Source organism: Agelaius phoeniceus, chromosome 1 (genome assembly GCF_051311805.1).
Source record: "Agelaius phoeniceus isolate bAgePho1 chromosome 1, bAgePho1.hap1, whole genome shotgun sequence".
Taxonomy (NCBI): Eukaryota; Metazoa; Chordata; class Aves; order Passeriformes; family Icteridae; genus Agelaius; species Agelaius phoeniceus.
In genome coordinates this window covers 11,051,109-11,067,767 of record NC_135265.1, presented here as the reverse complement: position 1 = coordinate 11,067,767, position 16,659 = coordinate 11,051,109, and the positions used below count along the sequence as shown (strand labels likewise).

General features: G+C 42.2%; 1 protein-coding gene across 2 annotated transcripts in view; it reads right to left on the bottom strand.

The window, feature by feature from the left end:
• WDR37 (WD repeat domain 37) overlaps window positions 1–10,384 on the bottom strand; it is a 44,478-nt gene extending 34,094 nt beyond the window's left edge. The window contains exons 1-3 of one of the 2 annotated variants that reach the window (XM_077171014.1): window positions 10,165–10,383; window positions 5,033–5,064; window positions 1,056–1,233 (exon numbers count right to left, since the gene is read on the bottom strand). In XM_077171014.1, the coding sequence (XP_077027129.1) occupies window positions 1,056–1,193 (138 nt within the window). In that variant the 5' untranslated portion in view covers window positions 1,194–1,233; window positions 5,033–5,064; window positions 10,165–10,383. Of the gene's footprint in view, window positions 1–1,055; window positions 1,234–5,032; window positions 5,065–10,164 lie in introns of both variants that reach the window. The other variant, XM_054643909.2, reaches the window with a different exon arrangement.
• Between the last annotated feature and the right edge of the window lie 6,275 nt (window positions 10,385–16,659).

The following is a 16,659-nucleotide window of genomic DNA, read 5'->3' as shown; positions in this document are numbered from 1 at the left end:
CCTTCACACCTTTCCTGAAGAAAGGCTGCAGTAGTTCCAAATGCATGAAGAGTTTTCTATCTAAATACTTGATTCTCCAACTTCTAGATGACTAGAAGCAACAATCTAGGCTCTGTTAATTCCCAGAAAACTAATGCTATGATTTACTTAAAAATAGATTTAATTAAAATAAAACAGTCACAACACTGAGAAAACACCAGGTTTTCCCTTCAGTGTTTCTGCAGACTTCAGTGTGAGGTTTCTCGTAGCCAAACTCCATTTGTATTTCAAACCAACTGTCTCATAAAAATCAAGCTTTGCATCATCTTTGCCAGTCCCACACTAACACTGTGTAGTCAATTTGACAATAAATACTTTTAAACTGGTATTTGCTTATATTTGCCAGTACTGCTTCTGACAGAAGCCTTACCTACAGGTAATCTCAGAATTTTTAGGTGCAACACTTCAAGTCCAGATTGCATCCGCTACTCTGACATGATTAAGAAAGCTACAGAAGCAGTGGCTGCTGTTCATTCCCTTAAATTTAATCCCAGAATAGCACACCTTCATTTGAGCCAAACAAGAAAAAACCCACACAAACAAAAATCTGAGTTAGCTCACACTTCTGTCAGGCAGGCAGTATTTGTTTACTTTATGGAAAGGAATGCAGAACAGCATTCCAACTAATATTTTCCCTATCAGAGTCATCATAAGAAGTATTTGGTTATTCATACTTCTGGATTGCTGCTATTCCAAGAAAGCAGGAATCAATCTTGATTTTTTTTTTTTTTTGCAGGTGGGAGGGAGAGGTTGCAGTGAATAAACAGGCTGTTTTATGGCTTGATCATTCACCTAAGAAAACACAGAAGCTGATAAACTCCACAGGTCTCAACACAACCTGAAACACTGTCAACATTCACATCAATGATCTCCAAAGGCAGTGAGCACTTCCAAGCAACAAAATCTGCTATTCTTGCAGCTTTACTGGACATACCTCAATATTTAAGTTTGTTTAGCTTCTCCCCACAGGAAAGACATAAAAAAGTGATGCAAGGTCCCAAGCAGCAGCACCTTACCTGCCCTTCCAACATGTCTCTCTGCAGCCCCGCCCGCTCCTGCTCGGAGCTGTTGGTTCTCCGGATGGAAAGGCTGTGTGATTTACGTTTCTGCTTTGCCTGGCGAGCAGATGCACAGCTTCCACTTTCTATTGGCATTACTTCAAAAAAACAGCTTCACAGAGGCTCCTATGATAAACTAAGGACAAGCATTATACATTACTAATTGCTTTGCCAAACAAACCACTATTTAAATATTTTTCTCAACGTGGAAGTATTTAGTTCTACGGAACTTTGGAGTTGTTTGGGTTGTCATTAAAAAGAAGAGATCCCTCTTACTTACAGCTGTTCTTCAAATAACATTAAGTTCAAAACCATATGCATATATGTAAATAGAATGGAATTGCTTCTGCATTATTTATTCATTACTTAACAAACCTCCACAAAAGGAAAATAAATTCCACTTCCTTGCTCATTTTGGAGAACACCAGCAGAGACAGCCCCAAAATGCTTCCAGGAAACAACTATTATGCATACTATAGTTCACTGAAATGCATGCAAAATTAAAACCCAGCTGGAAAATGAAAGCAAACATGGTAATTCAGGGACACTGTCAGGTTAAAAATGTATTATTCAACTTTAAGCATTACTATACAAAATTTAACAGATGTCCTTGTTCAGATTTAGGCAGAAACTAATTTTCATTACAAAAGTTCTGAAAACTACCTTCCACCATTTTTGGCAGCTCATGGTTTCACTTTCTTCAATAATGAAAATGCCCATGAATTTATGAGAGTAGTGAAAGTGTGCCTGACTTAACAGGCTGCTGGTGATGTGGTTCATTTCTGTCACCTTGATAAAGCCAAATATATGCATTTCAATATGCCTAAAACCACCTGACAGTATCACCAAACAGTATTACCATGTATGAGCCAATGCTTCCCCTGTTTAAGAAAAATCAAATTATGTCTGATTTGTTGCATAGATGTGGAGAATATATATGAAAAATCAAATTATGTTTGATTGCATAAATATGGAGAATATGTTCTTTACTGTCAAAATCTTATTTTTCAAACATTTAATTACTGGATTTTTTTAATTTAAACCCAACACTCAACAGAAATTAATTTTTGTTTCATGGAGTACCAGTTGTTAAATATTTCAAATGCTTCAGGATTGATTACCCAAAATTTTTCAATCATGCACAATAAGAACAAAATAAAAATTCATTCTCCAGCATAAATCATTTCTGAAACAACAATCAAAACTTAAAATAGGTGCAATAGTCTGCAGAGAAATAGGAGAGCAGAGTTGGCAAAGCTAACCAGGCAACTGAGCTTCCTTTTACACAAGTTGATCAGAGAAAATTTAAACCAAACCCAGGACCATTTCCAATTTAAGATCCGCCAACACGCTGGATCTCACGCTAGGAATGAGCACCGTGGCTATGAACAAGGCAGGCATTAACCACTTCAGGGCTTTGACATGGTGTTTGCAGCTTTTACCACATCATAAAGCCAAGGAAAGCATTACTAAAAACACAGTATGCACTGGAATAACATGAGCTTGAAATCTCCTTTGGGTTTTATATCACAAAATGAAAATGTATAAAGATACAGATATTAGTATCAAAAATGAGACTAGATTTAGTTAAGATTTTAATGCCCATCCATCCTTATTAAAAAACTTGGTATTTTAATTAGCTTTTGGAAGAACTGTGTTCCAGTAACCTGACACAAATTCCATAGTGAATCTAAAATAAAATTTAGGTTGCACCAGTGACCTGCACTGTACTAAACTTTATTTTTCATATCCTCTGGATTCCACAGAGTCCTCCCCTGCACCTAATCCCATCAGAGCTTTTTATGTGTGATTAATCAGTAGTAACTAAATAGCTATATTCACAAATTAAAGAAGAGACTAGAAAAAATTACCATTGGGTAGCTCCTTATTTGCCTAAATTCTGCTATTCACTGTGGCTAGACTCCTCTACAAAATTTTCTAAAAGTCCATCCTGTAAACAGTTACTGCCAATTTTCTGGGCTTCACTAAATATCTTCCTGTTCATGGACATATGGTTCAAGAACGAGGAACAGGTTTTCCATGCTCATCACATTTCTATTTCTTTTCAAAAGAGAATCAAATCCCAAGCACACACATATATATTCTCCCCTCTTCCACCCCGTTTCCTAGCTCCCTTGGGAACCCCTCTTTCAATGGCTTTCAGTTACCATATTCTGCAGTTTGGGATTACATTTTAAGGCCAGTGTACACACAGGTAAATTTGTTAGGACAGTTTTATTCATACACATAGCTACATATAATCCCATAAATCCATTAACACCATTTCACTTAAGATCTGGGGGCAGAGGGGGGTAAAAAAACCCAAAAGACAATTTCTAATCCCTGCCAAATGTGGCTCCTGGACTGTTAGACACAAAGATGTTAATATGGCTTATGCCTTACAAGCCATTGTTTTAGGTATGTCAGTTTCCACCTGCCCTTTCTGCCAAGCTACTTCATTTTGGAGGACATTACCCAGCAATATCCTTTTTTTGAGTAGAATGATTTGCATTGGAAAGGATCTTTAAAGGTCCTCTAGTCACACTGCTCTGCAATGGGCAGGGACATCTTTACCTGCATCAGGCTGCTCAGAGCCCTGTCCAACCTGACCTTGAATGCTTCCACAGGTGGGGCATCCATTGCCTCTCTGGCCAGCCTGTGCCCATGTTTCACCACCCTCATTGTAAAAAATTCTTCCTTCTATTTAATCTCAATCTACCCTCTTTTAGGTTAAAATCATTGCCCCTTGTCATGTCACTATAGTCCCTGGCAATAAGTCTCTCTTTCTCCAAAGTTCCCTTCAAGTATTGAAAGACCCTGCTAAGGTGTCCCCAGAGAATCCTCTTGGGCTAAAAACCCCACCTCTCTCAGCTTTTATTTCACAGAAGAGGTTTGCAGCACACTGATAACCTTTGTGGCTCTTCTCTGGACTAGTTCTAACATGTCCACATCTCCTTGTGCCATTGCCTGTCATTAGCTGCATGCACACATTTCTGCCTGATGTCTGGTTTTTCATGCCCCAACACTCCCAGGTCCCTCTCTGCTGGACTGCTCTCAATTCAAATCAATCTCTGCACTGATTCTGGGGACTGCTCCAACCCAAGGTACAGGACCTTGCAGTTGGCCCTGCTGAACTTCATGAGGTTTGCATTCCTGAAGCCTGTCACGGTCCCTCTGGGTGCTATCCCTTCCCTCAACAAATCAACTGCAGCATCAGTACATGCAGATTTGGCAGCTAGACACTCTAGCACATGGAATTTAAAGGGACACAGTCATATGCATGAGATTACATCTTTGCAGAGTGAAATTCTCACATTCTCTACATAGAAGTTTCTACTTTGGCAGCTCGTGAGCAAAGGGAGCAGACTGGGTAGGAATCACTGTCGCTGTCTCTGTTGACCTGCAGCCAGTGTCACTGCCAGGGACTGCCCTCTCCTCATGCAGCAGCATGACACACCACCCATGCACGTTCTGGAGAGGGCAAACATGCAGCTGTTCCCAGGCTCGGCAGGAGGGCGCACACAGCCACAGCAAAGCTGAAACCAAAGAGGCCACAAGCAGGCATGTGCATACAGAGGATGGCAAGGAGAAGTTAAGGGGAATAGCTTCACTGCCTTTATAGAATTGTTCTGAATCCCACCAAACAGCCTGACAAACTTTGAGTCATGGAGCGATAATCAACACATTTTTTTGAGAACAAGGATTTAAATTCAGTTTTAAAATAGTGACAGTGTCCCTTTAAATATTAACTTCACTTTGACAATTTCAGAACTCTTCTGATTCCAATTGCAGCAGTAAGAAGCTGTAAGTTTTTCAAGAGTAGATTTCACAAAACAGATCCTTGGCAATATGATGCTAAAAAAAAAATAGGTGCTCATTTCTAGCAGTTACCTGATTCCCCTTATTATGTAAGGTTTTCAAACAATGAAAATTACCTGTCCAGAATATCAGTGTCATGTTACATATCCTATGAAAACCATATTAAATATTGATTAGTGAAACAGTCAGTAGTACACAAACCAGTCAAAGTCTTTCAATTCTTTGAAACTTTTGTAGTTAGAACACACCAGACAACAGGAAAGGGGGATGAGGGAAAACATAAACACAAGTCAAGGCTAGACACCAAATCCCAGTGAAACCAAGTAAGAAAAAAGTGCTTCAAAACAATCCATTATATGTTATTAGCCAGATATAGTTAATCTTAACTTTTGAGTGTTCCAAGTGGGTTCTGAAAAGAAAAATTCACTAAGGTCACTTTCCTTCTACTCAGTAACATCCCAAGTAGGATGGAGAAACCACCAACAAGTATTGGAATCTTGCTTCCTGAATCAAATGAAGCTAAATTCACAGAAGCTAAAAATTAGCAACCAAGCATAATAAAGCCTGAACAAATGTACTTTCTGAGAAAAAAGGGAGAGGGGGAGAAAGAGGAAGCATATTGTATTACTAAACTATTTTCACTAAGGGTGGCAGTTCACAAGTGCCGTATTACTAAGAAGTGAGATTAAGAGACATACTGAGCTATTCTGCTCCATCGTTTTGGAAAACACCCCATTTGCACAGACTTCACACAATGATCTGTCAAAGCCTCCAGAGAACCTTTCTAGCAACATAAATCCGCAGAAGTAGGGGAGTAAAAGGTGTCCCAGAGAACATCTAGACCACAGGTGGTTACTACTTGCTGAACGCAAAGACACTCCAGTATTTCAGATATGCTGTTTAATTAAACTCACAGGATATTTTACAGCGTGTTAAATTAAAGTTCCACCACCTACCTTTCTGTAACAGATGTACTCAGTCACAGGAAGTATTTCATCAGAGTAACAGTAAAGAGCAGATGTGTAACCAATTACTGTTTAAGTCAGCTACAACAGAGAAACAGCACCAACAAAGAGTGCACACACTGGCCTTTCCAGACTTAAAAACTCACTGCAGCAGTAACTAACCATACTTGCCTACTTCTGCTCTTGAACAGAGAACAAGGAGGCTGCTGAAAGGAAAGAATTCCTGGGATATGCATGTAGCTGAAGCCAGGGAGAAAAGCTGTGCTCTGCTGTCAGAGCACAGACAGAATGGCTACAGTATTGCATTTCCTTTTTTGTTCATTCAAGACAACACACAAGTCTGTAAAGGGAAAGCATCAGGAAGATTCAGCAACATCTTCCCCAACATCTCCCTGCTCCATTTTTTTTGGAATTTAGAAAAAGCAATAGTTACTTTTTAAATGATGGTGTCAAATGAAAAAAAAAAAAAAAAACCATACAATTTTAGTGTATTTGTGTGTGCTTAAATCTCTTCATCTCATATCTCCCGTTTTCAAACATGGCTTAGAAGAAAATTTCTGTGTATACTATATAAAACACAAAGACATTTTACAATAGTAATTATTGTCTAGTGCAGCACTAAAACCTTACAATACAAAGATGCCCATTAATGTAGGGGAGTGTGTGGGTTTGGGGCTTTTTTTTTCCACAAAGCAGGGAGGGAAAACAGAAAGAGAGAAGAATGATTACAGTTATTAGGTTCTTAATTACATGGAACTCAGTTTGACAGCATTATTCATGAGTTAAGGGAATTTAAGTATCAACATATGCCACTACACTCTTTTATTAATATGCAAAGAAATCAAATTTAAAGGAGTAAAACTTTCATTTTGAGGTCTTCAGTGAACAATTTGCTTCAGTGATGCTGTACATTCAAGTGCCATTAATTCAATGCAAGCTGCAAGACTAGAGCACACCTGAGAAAGATCAGGCTAAACAGACTGCTTTGTAAGACTAGCTGTTTTGCTAAAGGTAAATATTTAGGAAACAAAACCATTCCAGATCATCACAGATGATGCTAGAAACACTAATGAGTGTGCTCAAACCTTGTGAAATCCACTCAAGCATTACAACATTGATTTTTCTTTTTCTAAATTTAGTACAGCTTTCTTTCAAATGAAACGGGGTGTTCCTCGAAATGTAAAAGGGGAAAGCAGGCACCCACCACTGAAGGTGACAACCTCCTTTCAATAGAAAGCAGAGTAAAGAAGCTGCACCAATAAATTTGAAGTATGTTATACAGCTGAAATCAAGGATAAAAACTTTAACACATTAATGAGTAGCTGCTCTAAGCAAGCTTCTAACACCAACATCCAAATGTAAGCCAGCCCAGTTCTGCAGCTAGCAAGCTTTGATCTTGCTAATTCAACTATGTCAGCAAATGCTGCAGTCACACCAAAATGCAGGGCTGACCCAGCCTGCCATACAGTCTGCTAAAGCAAAAAATGTAACTCCCACCATACAAGCTTATATCATCCAATACTAAACAACAATAATTAGCGGATTTGGACCTTCTTTAATACAGTAGAAACCTTCCTGGGTCCACTAATAATCATCAGACCTGAAAGCTTCCTTTTGAGACCAGTGCCACCTGTGCTCACTGAGGGTGCTCACTGTTTGAACTAGTTTAAATGGTGCAAATACAATATAATCTTATGTTCAACACTAGTTAGTAACCTATCAGTATATATTGTACCCTCCTTTGTTTAGAGGTACTGATGAACTGGCTTTACTGAAGAATTCAACAGACAGCATCAGTTCCTGCTAAATTACTTACAGCTGGTTAACTCCTAAAATATGTTTGAAGGGTACTTTATTTCCTCAGCTGTTTCATAGACACTGCAGCTCCCATTTCTGTATTAGCAAATCCCTAACAGCCTAGGAGCAGCTTCCATGCAGGCACAGGGATGCAAATACAGGACCTGAGGGTGAGGAATCCTAAGGAAGTTCAAGAGCAAAGGCAATTTAACCAGGTGCTTGTTCAAGGAGGTACTGCACCACACTCAGAAGCCAGACTCTTATTCTGCTAGTCCCTAAACAAATAATATTTGTGTACTTGTTATGGATCTATTAATTGCTATTATGGTCTTATTCAAGCACAGTGGCCTCTAGTATCACTGCTCTTCATCTGGGAATATATAGTAAACTAAAATCTTTTCATTCTTAAGACTAGAACAAAAGCAAGTAATTTTGACTCTAACTGTAATATATCTAGCAAGCTCTTCAGAAGCACCAATAAATAATCTCTGTACAGCACATTCTTGAAGCATTACCTCATGTAGTCCAGCACAGAGAACTACAGAACCTACCAACAGACCATGTAAGAGCACTGTGAGCACTCAGCCTACCATCTTGAACAGCAAGCCTAAAAATAGTCAGTACATATTGCTTTCAGATGAGAAAATACAAATCCTGATTCCTGTCCATTCCTCAGATCTCATTCACAAAGCAGTAACCAACTCTCCCCCACAGGGCTTTGAATGGTTGGCCTCCAAATAAAGCCCCTCACCCTGGCTTTCACCTCACAAGACAACATACTAGTCTTAGCTCCAAGACTTAAAATTCCATGACATAAAATGATCCTAATCTCATCTCAAACTTATAGAATGCAATACCACTTAATTCCTCCTTGCTTGGCACATACTAGTTCTGGCTTGCAATTTCAGGATTTCATAGACCTTCTCATCAGACATTATCACCACACTCACAATATTTGTCTTGTGACTGTACCAACAAACTTAAGCACTTCAGTCCATACTAAAGACTGCATGCTTTAAACAAGTCCTGAATCAAAGAAATAGATGGTGGAAGGGCCTGTCTATATTAAATAGGCAGTCTCATCTTAAAATCTTTAGATAAACATGATAAATCTAGTTGAGGGACAAACATACACATAAACAACTGGCATTAAAAAGACAATCAACATTACAGTTGGCCTTAAATGCTAATGTTTGGTGCCAGCAACTTTTCTTAAAATAATTGCCCAAGTCCACAACACAAAGTGACATCTAAAGTTACTACAAGACACATTAGAGCTGACATCATACGCAAAGATTATCTAATCTAAACTACTCATTAGAAAACATACTTGTGGGTTCTTGGGGTTACCAGCTCTCTTTCAAAATCATCAAGAAATGCCAACAGCAAACTAGCTTGGGAAGCAGTTTCAGAAATTTGCTCAAGGAAAATGATGCAGCTGTAATGTTGTAAAATGGGTGCCTGAACAACAGACGTTTGTATCATGTCAAGGTGTACTCAATGACACTGAATCACTTCCAAGAAGCTGTTCCACCAGTTCCTTACGTAAACCCTCCATGGCATTACTGTTATAGAAAGCCCACTTTAACAGCAATAACAAAATAAATTTGACAAGCTGGACAAGAAAGATAAAAACAGACATAGAAGTTTCTCTTTCCTCACAAGCATCATGATGTCCTTGAGCCACAGATCAACACAACTTGAAAGAAGTTTTCCTTGTCTTTGCATAAGGAATGGAACCTAACATCCACTCAACCCCTGAATACATTAAGCATATCTGTTGTTCCCTCGAACTTATTTTCATGGGGTTTTAGCTCAGAAAAGGAGAGAACTACTGAAGATGGCTCTTTACAGACAACTTTTATCCATCTTGGACACTCCCATGCCATCCTCCCACTGCTGAAGGCCAGATTCACCCCATGCCACCACAAACTGTGCTCCCCTCATCATTTAGCTGTGCCCCACTTCAGAAATTTGGGGGTTCCATGTTTACTCCATTTGTACAGGTGTCAGAGGATCTGAACTCCACCTGTAAACTACTGCGGCTCTAGGCCTGGCCTGCCCTCAGGATAGGCAGCAGCACACGAACAAAGTTAGCGAGAGGAGTCTCCTCACAGCACCCTCGGCTTCCCCACCGCAGACCTGGAACCATCCCTACAGCCTGGGGCTGGAAGCGCTCAAAAACCGCCACAGACCAGAAGAGGAAGGACAGCTTATTTTCGCTTATTTCGGGTTTTTATAGGAGAACGTGCAAGTCATTTCACGCGGAAATCAAGCAGAATAGGACGGGCGGGGAGGGGGTGCCCGGGCAGGAGCCCCGGTTTGTGCCGCGGGCCTGGGCGGCGGCGGCGGCGGCACGGCGCAGGTAGCGCAGCCATGGTGCCACCGCCGCTGCCCCGGAGCCCGCCCGGACCCCCGCAGCCCTCAGCCCCTCGGGCGGCCGCGAACATGGCGGAGGGTCCGCGCCCCGCTGCCCCCGCACTCACCTGTCAGCCACAGCCGCGGCGGCGGGCGGGGAGGGGCAGGGCCGCAGGCGGCGCGGAGAAAGAGGAGGGGAAGGATGAGGACAACGAGGAGGAGAAGGCGGGAGGGGCAGCAGCGGAGGCAGCAGCGGCGATGATCGCGGCGCCGCTCGGGCGGGACGCGCCTCCCCGGTGCCGAGCCCTCGCGGCGACATCCGGCGGAAGCGGCGCGGCCCCCGCTCCGAGCCGCGATGGCGACGGGCTGGCACCGGGACAGCCTCCCGCCCGGTACGGCCCGCGGGCTCGGGAACGCCCCGGCCTCAGGGAGAGCCTCCCGCCGGCACTGCCCGCGGGCTCGGCAACAGGGAAAGCCTCCCGCCCGGCACGGCCCGCGGGCTCGGGAACAGGGACAGCCTTCAGCCCGACGCTGCCCGCGGGCTCGGCTGTGCCCCGGCCTCAGGAAGAGCCCCGCGGGCTCGGCTGTGCCCCGGCCGCAGGGAGAGCCCCGCGGGCTCGGCAGTGCCCCGGCCGCAGGGAGAGCCCCGCGGGCTCGGCAGTGCCCCGGCCGCAGGGAGAGCCCCGCGGGCTCGGCAGTGCCGGGCCGGGCAAGAGCTGCCCCGGCACCCCCGCACTCCCCGGCGCCGCTGCTGCCCGGGTCAGGCAGTGCCGGAGGTTAAACAGCGGGGTGTGTGCCGTGCCGAGCGCTGCCCCCGGGGTAACGCTGGGCTCCCGTACCGTTACTGGTACCGAATTGAAACCGCTGCTGCTTTGGTTAGGCAGTTACCTCCACTAACACTGCATCAGGTGGGCTGACAAAGGAGATGAAACTTTGCTGGAGTTCCGTATTTTGTTAATACAGAAGGGCCGGGAGATTACCGAATGTGGAGTGTTTCCGCTGTGTCTGCAGACGGAGTGAGAGGGGCAGCGCATCAAAGCTAACCACGACGTTCTGCAAGCAGGCTGTTCACTCTGAAGCCTACAAGGCGTAATTGAAATGCGATTAATTCCTCTGCTGATTAGCACTTGGAATAAACCTCCACCTAAAATTCTTATTCATTGTAGCAGATAGTGAAAGTCAAAAGAGGCCTTCGCCTAATTATTTTCTCTCTTCCGGCAGATTATCTTAACTGCCTTAGAAGAGGTCTGTAAAAAGGCCAGAAGAGCATGTGCCAGTGAGAGCTGGAAATATTACATTTTCTTTTAATGTGCTTCCCAACTACAAATCTGCCTGCAGTTCTCATTTGTCTTTTTTCTTTTCTACTCACTTCTGTGCAATCATGTCTTAAAGCTGTATTAAACAGCAACAAAAATAGTGGTTTACCTATTTACTAGCATATTTCTCATTATTGGAGGTCATTCTCCAAAATCACCAGCCTAACTGGTTGAGAACATCCTGTAATTTTAGCCTATTCCCTTCCTCAAAGCCACTAAAAGGGAGCAAACTAAATAGCTAAATGGCTTCAAGCAGTGGAAAAGAGGGGAGACTGCACAGGCAAAAGGAGAGGGACAAGAGATGGAACAGAGGTGCCCAGGAGGAAGCTGAACACAACCTGACCAAATGCCCCAGTTAGATGCTTTGAATTCTCTTTGGAGTTGGTGCAGTTGTGGGTGGCTCAGCCATCTTAGGCAAGTGAATTCAAGTTCTCAGCTGTTCAGTTTCTAACTAGACATTTTTAAGCCTCATAATCCCTACCAAAATTACTTTACACTAATATAACTGTACTGTACTGTAATAATTTTAGCTATATGTATGAAGGAAAAAAATGTCCAGTACAAAGATCCACATTAGAGATTTCCTGGGAAGAACACCTGGCAGCTTTTTTCTCCTCTGGAGTAGCACACTCCCCAGGGGCAGAGTGCATTACAGAGATGAACATTTTTTCACCTGAAGAAATGCAAAATACTGAAATGAGGAAAAATGGGCTTAAACAACTTTTTCCTTGGTACAGGGTGCCTCACCTGAAAATGAACAGGCCCTGTATGGATGCAGTTGCTTTTTCATGAGAAGAGAATGACAAGTGGCCTGTTGTCACTCTAGCTCTGCTGCTGGTTTGGTTTTGTCACAGCACTGCAAGAGTAGCAGGCGCTGTGTAATGTGTAGGAGCAAGTACAGAACAAAAGAATGCTTTTCACAAACTACCTGATACAAAAGAAGAGACATAAATAGCAATACAGGAGCCTAGGGAAACAGGGCAGTATTAGTCAGCACCTTTTCAATAGTTTTTTCATTAAGAATACAGTAAATAGAGTGGAAAAAGGTTGTCCTGGACAAATCTACTTCTGCACCCATGGCTGGACTAGAAAAGACAAAATAGGAGGCTTGGGAAATCAGTAACACAACAGAGCAATAGCTGAACCTCCCAAATTAGCATTTTTCAAAGCTGTAAATATAGCAGGAAAAGGCAAAGCCTTCTGTCCAGAGCTCAAATGAAAAGAAATAAAAACAAAAACAAACCAACCAACCAAAAAAATGTAAGGGAGAAAAGGACTCAAGGGTTATTTCTTGATTCATATAGGAAACCTTCTAATAACTCCTTCCTAGAAGAGTGGTTTCCTATACCATTATTCATTCACCTTATGCTGTATAAAAACATTTGGAAGCCATCCATCACAGCACTCTTTCCATCAGCTTGAGATAACAGAACAAATGCAAATACAACATCCTACTTAGATATTTAGCATATATGTATTACATTCTTACTACAAAGACATCTGTCTTCTCTGAAGCGAGCTGAAGCCAACCCACTTCCCTGAAAGAGGCCTTTTAAGAAGAGTCAAGGGAACAGGAGATTAGCTAAGACTGGGAAGAATTTACCTCTCATTTTAGATAAAACCCAGGTTGTTTCTCACTAAGCACATCAGTGGATCATTTAGACAAATATTTTCTGAAGAGCTACAGCTCCAGGCAGGAAAGGACTCACAAGATAAATTCTCTAGGGAGACCAGGCACAAGGATAGCTCTGTAGCTGAGAAGGGTGAAGTGGAAGTCTTAAATATCAGAGCAAGTTAACAGGAAGGTGAAAAAGAACAAGTTTGGATGTGAAGGGGGGGAAAGAAGCCCATTAATTTTCCTTGACAAATCTGAAAACTGAGGACAAACATTTTTCAGGAGTTTATGCATTCTAGGCTGGGGTCAAATCCCAGGTTTGTTCAGCATTTATTTCATCTTGTATCTTGTGATCATCTTGTTTAACTTGCTGGAGAATTAAAATATTTTTCTTCCGTTTGGTGGGGATTGAACTTCCCTTTCTCTTAGTAGGCACCAAAACTATGTCAGGGGTTTGCAACTGGTTGGATTTTCCGGTGAATGAAAGACTTTCCACTTGTTACAGGAAACTGTCTTTCCCTTGTTAGCTGAATGTTTGAAAACAGTCAGCAAACTTCAGGAGATGCAAAAATTAAGTCTCAAAAGCATTTGTATGTCACTTCAGGCATTCTGTTTATGCAGGGTGGACTAGAAGTTCTGAGGTTATAGTAGAGGAAATGTATTGTACTTGAATATCTGTATAGAGGCTTTGCCCCAGAGGTCCTGGTTGCCCTTGATGGGCTGCAGCTGTGATGCCCTTAATTGGGCTGCAGCTGTGGCCAATGAAGATGACTGGGATAAAAGGGGATGGGTTAGCCAGTCAGGGAGAGCCTTGGAGGAGCCCTGAGGTATGGACTTTACAAATCTGATAGCAACAACAGTATGGGACTCTAGAAATAGAACAACAACATGAGGTTACAGTGAAGTGCCTACCATTACTAAAATTAGCATGCTTTATTTTCAACACAGAGAGCTTTGAAGGTGAAGAGCAAGTCTGGAGGGGAGCAAAAGGAAAGATGATACAGGGGACATAAAACCTGGTATCTAGTTAAAGGCTTGGGAAGTCTCTTCCTTGTTTGTTTTGTGAAAATGGTTTGTTTTGTCTCGGTCATCCTTTGTCCCTGCTTCTTTGCCTCTCGTTATCCACCAGGACTTGTTGCTGCTCACCAATTGACTCAGGTGAAGTGCTTTGTTTGTCTGTGCAAGACAGGAACTGTAATTGCTTCTGACTCTCAGGTTCTGAAGTGCCTGTATAGAAATTTTCAGTAGTTATTGCTAGGAAGAAAAGCCTCTTTTCTCTATCATCCATGAACACATTTTTCCTGGTTTCCCTCTGCTGTGCAGCCTGAAGGTCACTGTGTACACCTGCTAATGTCCCATGCCAGCTGTGCCCCAGGCACAGACACATCTCTGCCTCCCAGGGGAGTAGTTTCTACTCTAAAAGAGCTTCGCTCGCAGGAGAGCTGCTTGTTAACTCTGTTGGCATCATATGAAATGCTGGTTTCTATGTCCATCTCAGTAGTTTGTTTTTTTGATAGATCTGTGTAGCTTGTTTTGTTACTTTAGGAAAATGATAGAAGAAAAAATTACAGTTTTGTTTGGTTGTTTTTTTTAATCTGGAACAATGAACAAGCAAGTCATTCATTTGGTGAAGGATCTTCTTGGTATATCTATGAAGATATACCAGTATATCTCAGTCTCCAATTACTGTTCTCTTGTGCCAGTGACTCAGCAATAAGTAATCTGTAAAGTAATGAAAAGTAAACTCAGTAAAAAGCAATCTGTGTACATTTCTGTCCTTTCTGAGAGTACATATTTATTATCAACAGTCCTGTGATAACATTAAACTTGTAGCTTATTAATGAATAACACAATATTAACATTAGTAGATAATGTTATGGTTTTTGTAGTTAAAAGGCTATGTATCAGCCAACACATTGTTACAGCTTTTTTGTTGTTTTTTTTTTTTTTTTTACTTTTGATGTTCTGCTGGTTTCAGGTGGCTTTCACTCAAATCACCTCCACTTTTCTTTCTTTCAGCAAGCTCTGCATAGGGGAATGCTGTAAGATAACCCACCCCATCCCCCTCCATTGAAAAATATTATCTGTCCATTTGAACATTTGTGCTGTTAATGATATCTCTCAGTGACAGGCCATCTGTCCTGTTCACAGGAAAAATCAAGCAAACCAGACTGAAATGCTGGAACTTGAGCTGAGAGGGAATCAGAGCAAGCCATGCCCCCAAGACATGTTAAATGTCATTTCTAGGCTTTTTATGGTATCCAGTCATAAACCCAAATCTGTGGACAAGCAATAAACCAGCAAAAATCCTGCTGAGAAGGTATTTAGCCATGGTGGCGTGAAGTTTCTAGAGGCTGGTATTGAAGTTTTTCTAATTTATCTGTGCATATCTAAACTCCCCTATCTGACTAGTTCACCTTGACATCCTGCCTGTGCTTCACTATTGCCCAGAACGTTTCTTTGTTACTTTCTCTGTCCTCAAGAGCTCACGGAGTCGGGCAATTCCAGAGCTTGACTAGCACGGTATGGAGGGGTTTGACAGCTGGCCTGCAAGCACGGCTGAGGTAATAGAACAAATAACAATTGATGATTTTCAAGTGTATCCATAGCAAAGAAGAAGATAAGGCCGTCAGCATAGAAAGAGATTAGAAAAGATACATGAAAATTTTTGTAAGCTAGACTACGTGCATAAGTAGATGTGTATGCGTGCCTTATTAAATTTCTGTAAAACTTTTGCCAATTATATTAACGTTAATTGCTTTGCACCAATGAATATAAGTTATTGTGATGTAGTTAACTGTCACAGACATTTTATGAAAAATCCTTTCATTAGGATCTTTTCTCCTGAGAAGCTGAGAAGCTTCAGCTTCTCCATGTTTTGCTGCTTTGGAACGTGAATTGGAGAGTTGTTTAGCCAGCATTTGAAACTGTTTTTACTTGATGACCAATGACAGCCACCTGTGTTGAGGATGTGAGCAGTCACAAGATTTTATTATCATTCTATTCCTTTCTTTTGCTAGCCTTCTGATGAAATCCTTTCTTCTTTTAGTGTAGTTTTAATATATCATTTTCTTTTAATATAATATATATAATAAAATAATAAATCAGCCTTCTGAAACATGGAGTCAAGATTCTCATCTCTTCCCTCCTCCTGGGACCCCTGCAAACAGCAGCACAGTTAATGACTTAAGATCATGCTTTGTTAAGAATATATAAGCTAGAGAACACGCAGAATAAAAAACTTTTTTCTTCTGGAGCCCTGATCACGTGTGTATGTCACGTCCAACCCAACAGTGCCAGCCCAGGAGCTGCCTCCCAGCAGCTGTGGCTCAGCGCAGGAGGGAGCCGCTGTTCATCCCCTGGCTCCGGTGCCGCAGGCGGATCTCTGCGGACACGCCGAACCTCCTCAGCTACTGCAGATCAAATAAAAGCATCCAGGATGAGATGTGCCAAAAAAACCCCATACTCTGCAGTCCCGGGCTCATGGCTGCCGCCTGGAGCACTCCCAGATCCGAGCAGAAATTCTGTGCTGGAACTGCTCGCCACAAACACCGGCACATCCGTAGGAGCCGGGCCTTGGGGCACAGCCTTTCGGTTTTCGTGGGTGGTGAAAAGACCATAAGCAGCACGGAATGTTAGAGACATTCAAGTTTTAGACATTGGAATGGGCTGCCAGGGAGGTGATGGAGTCA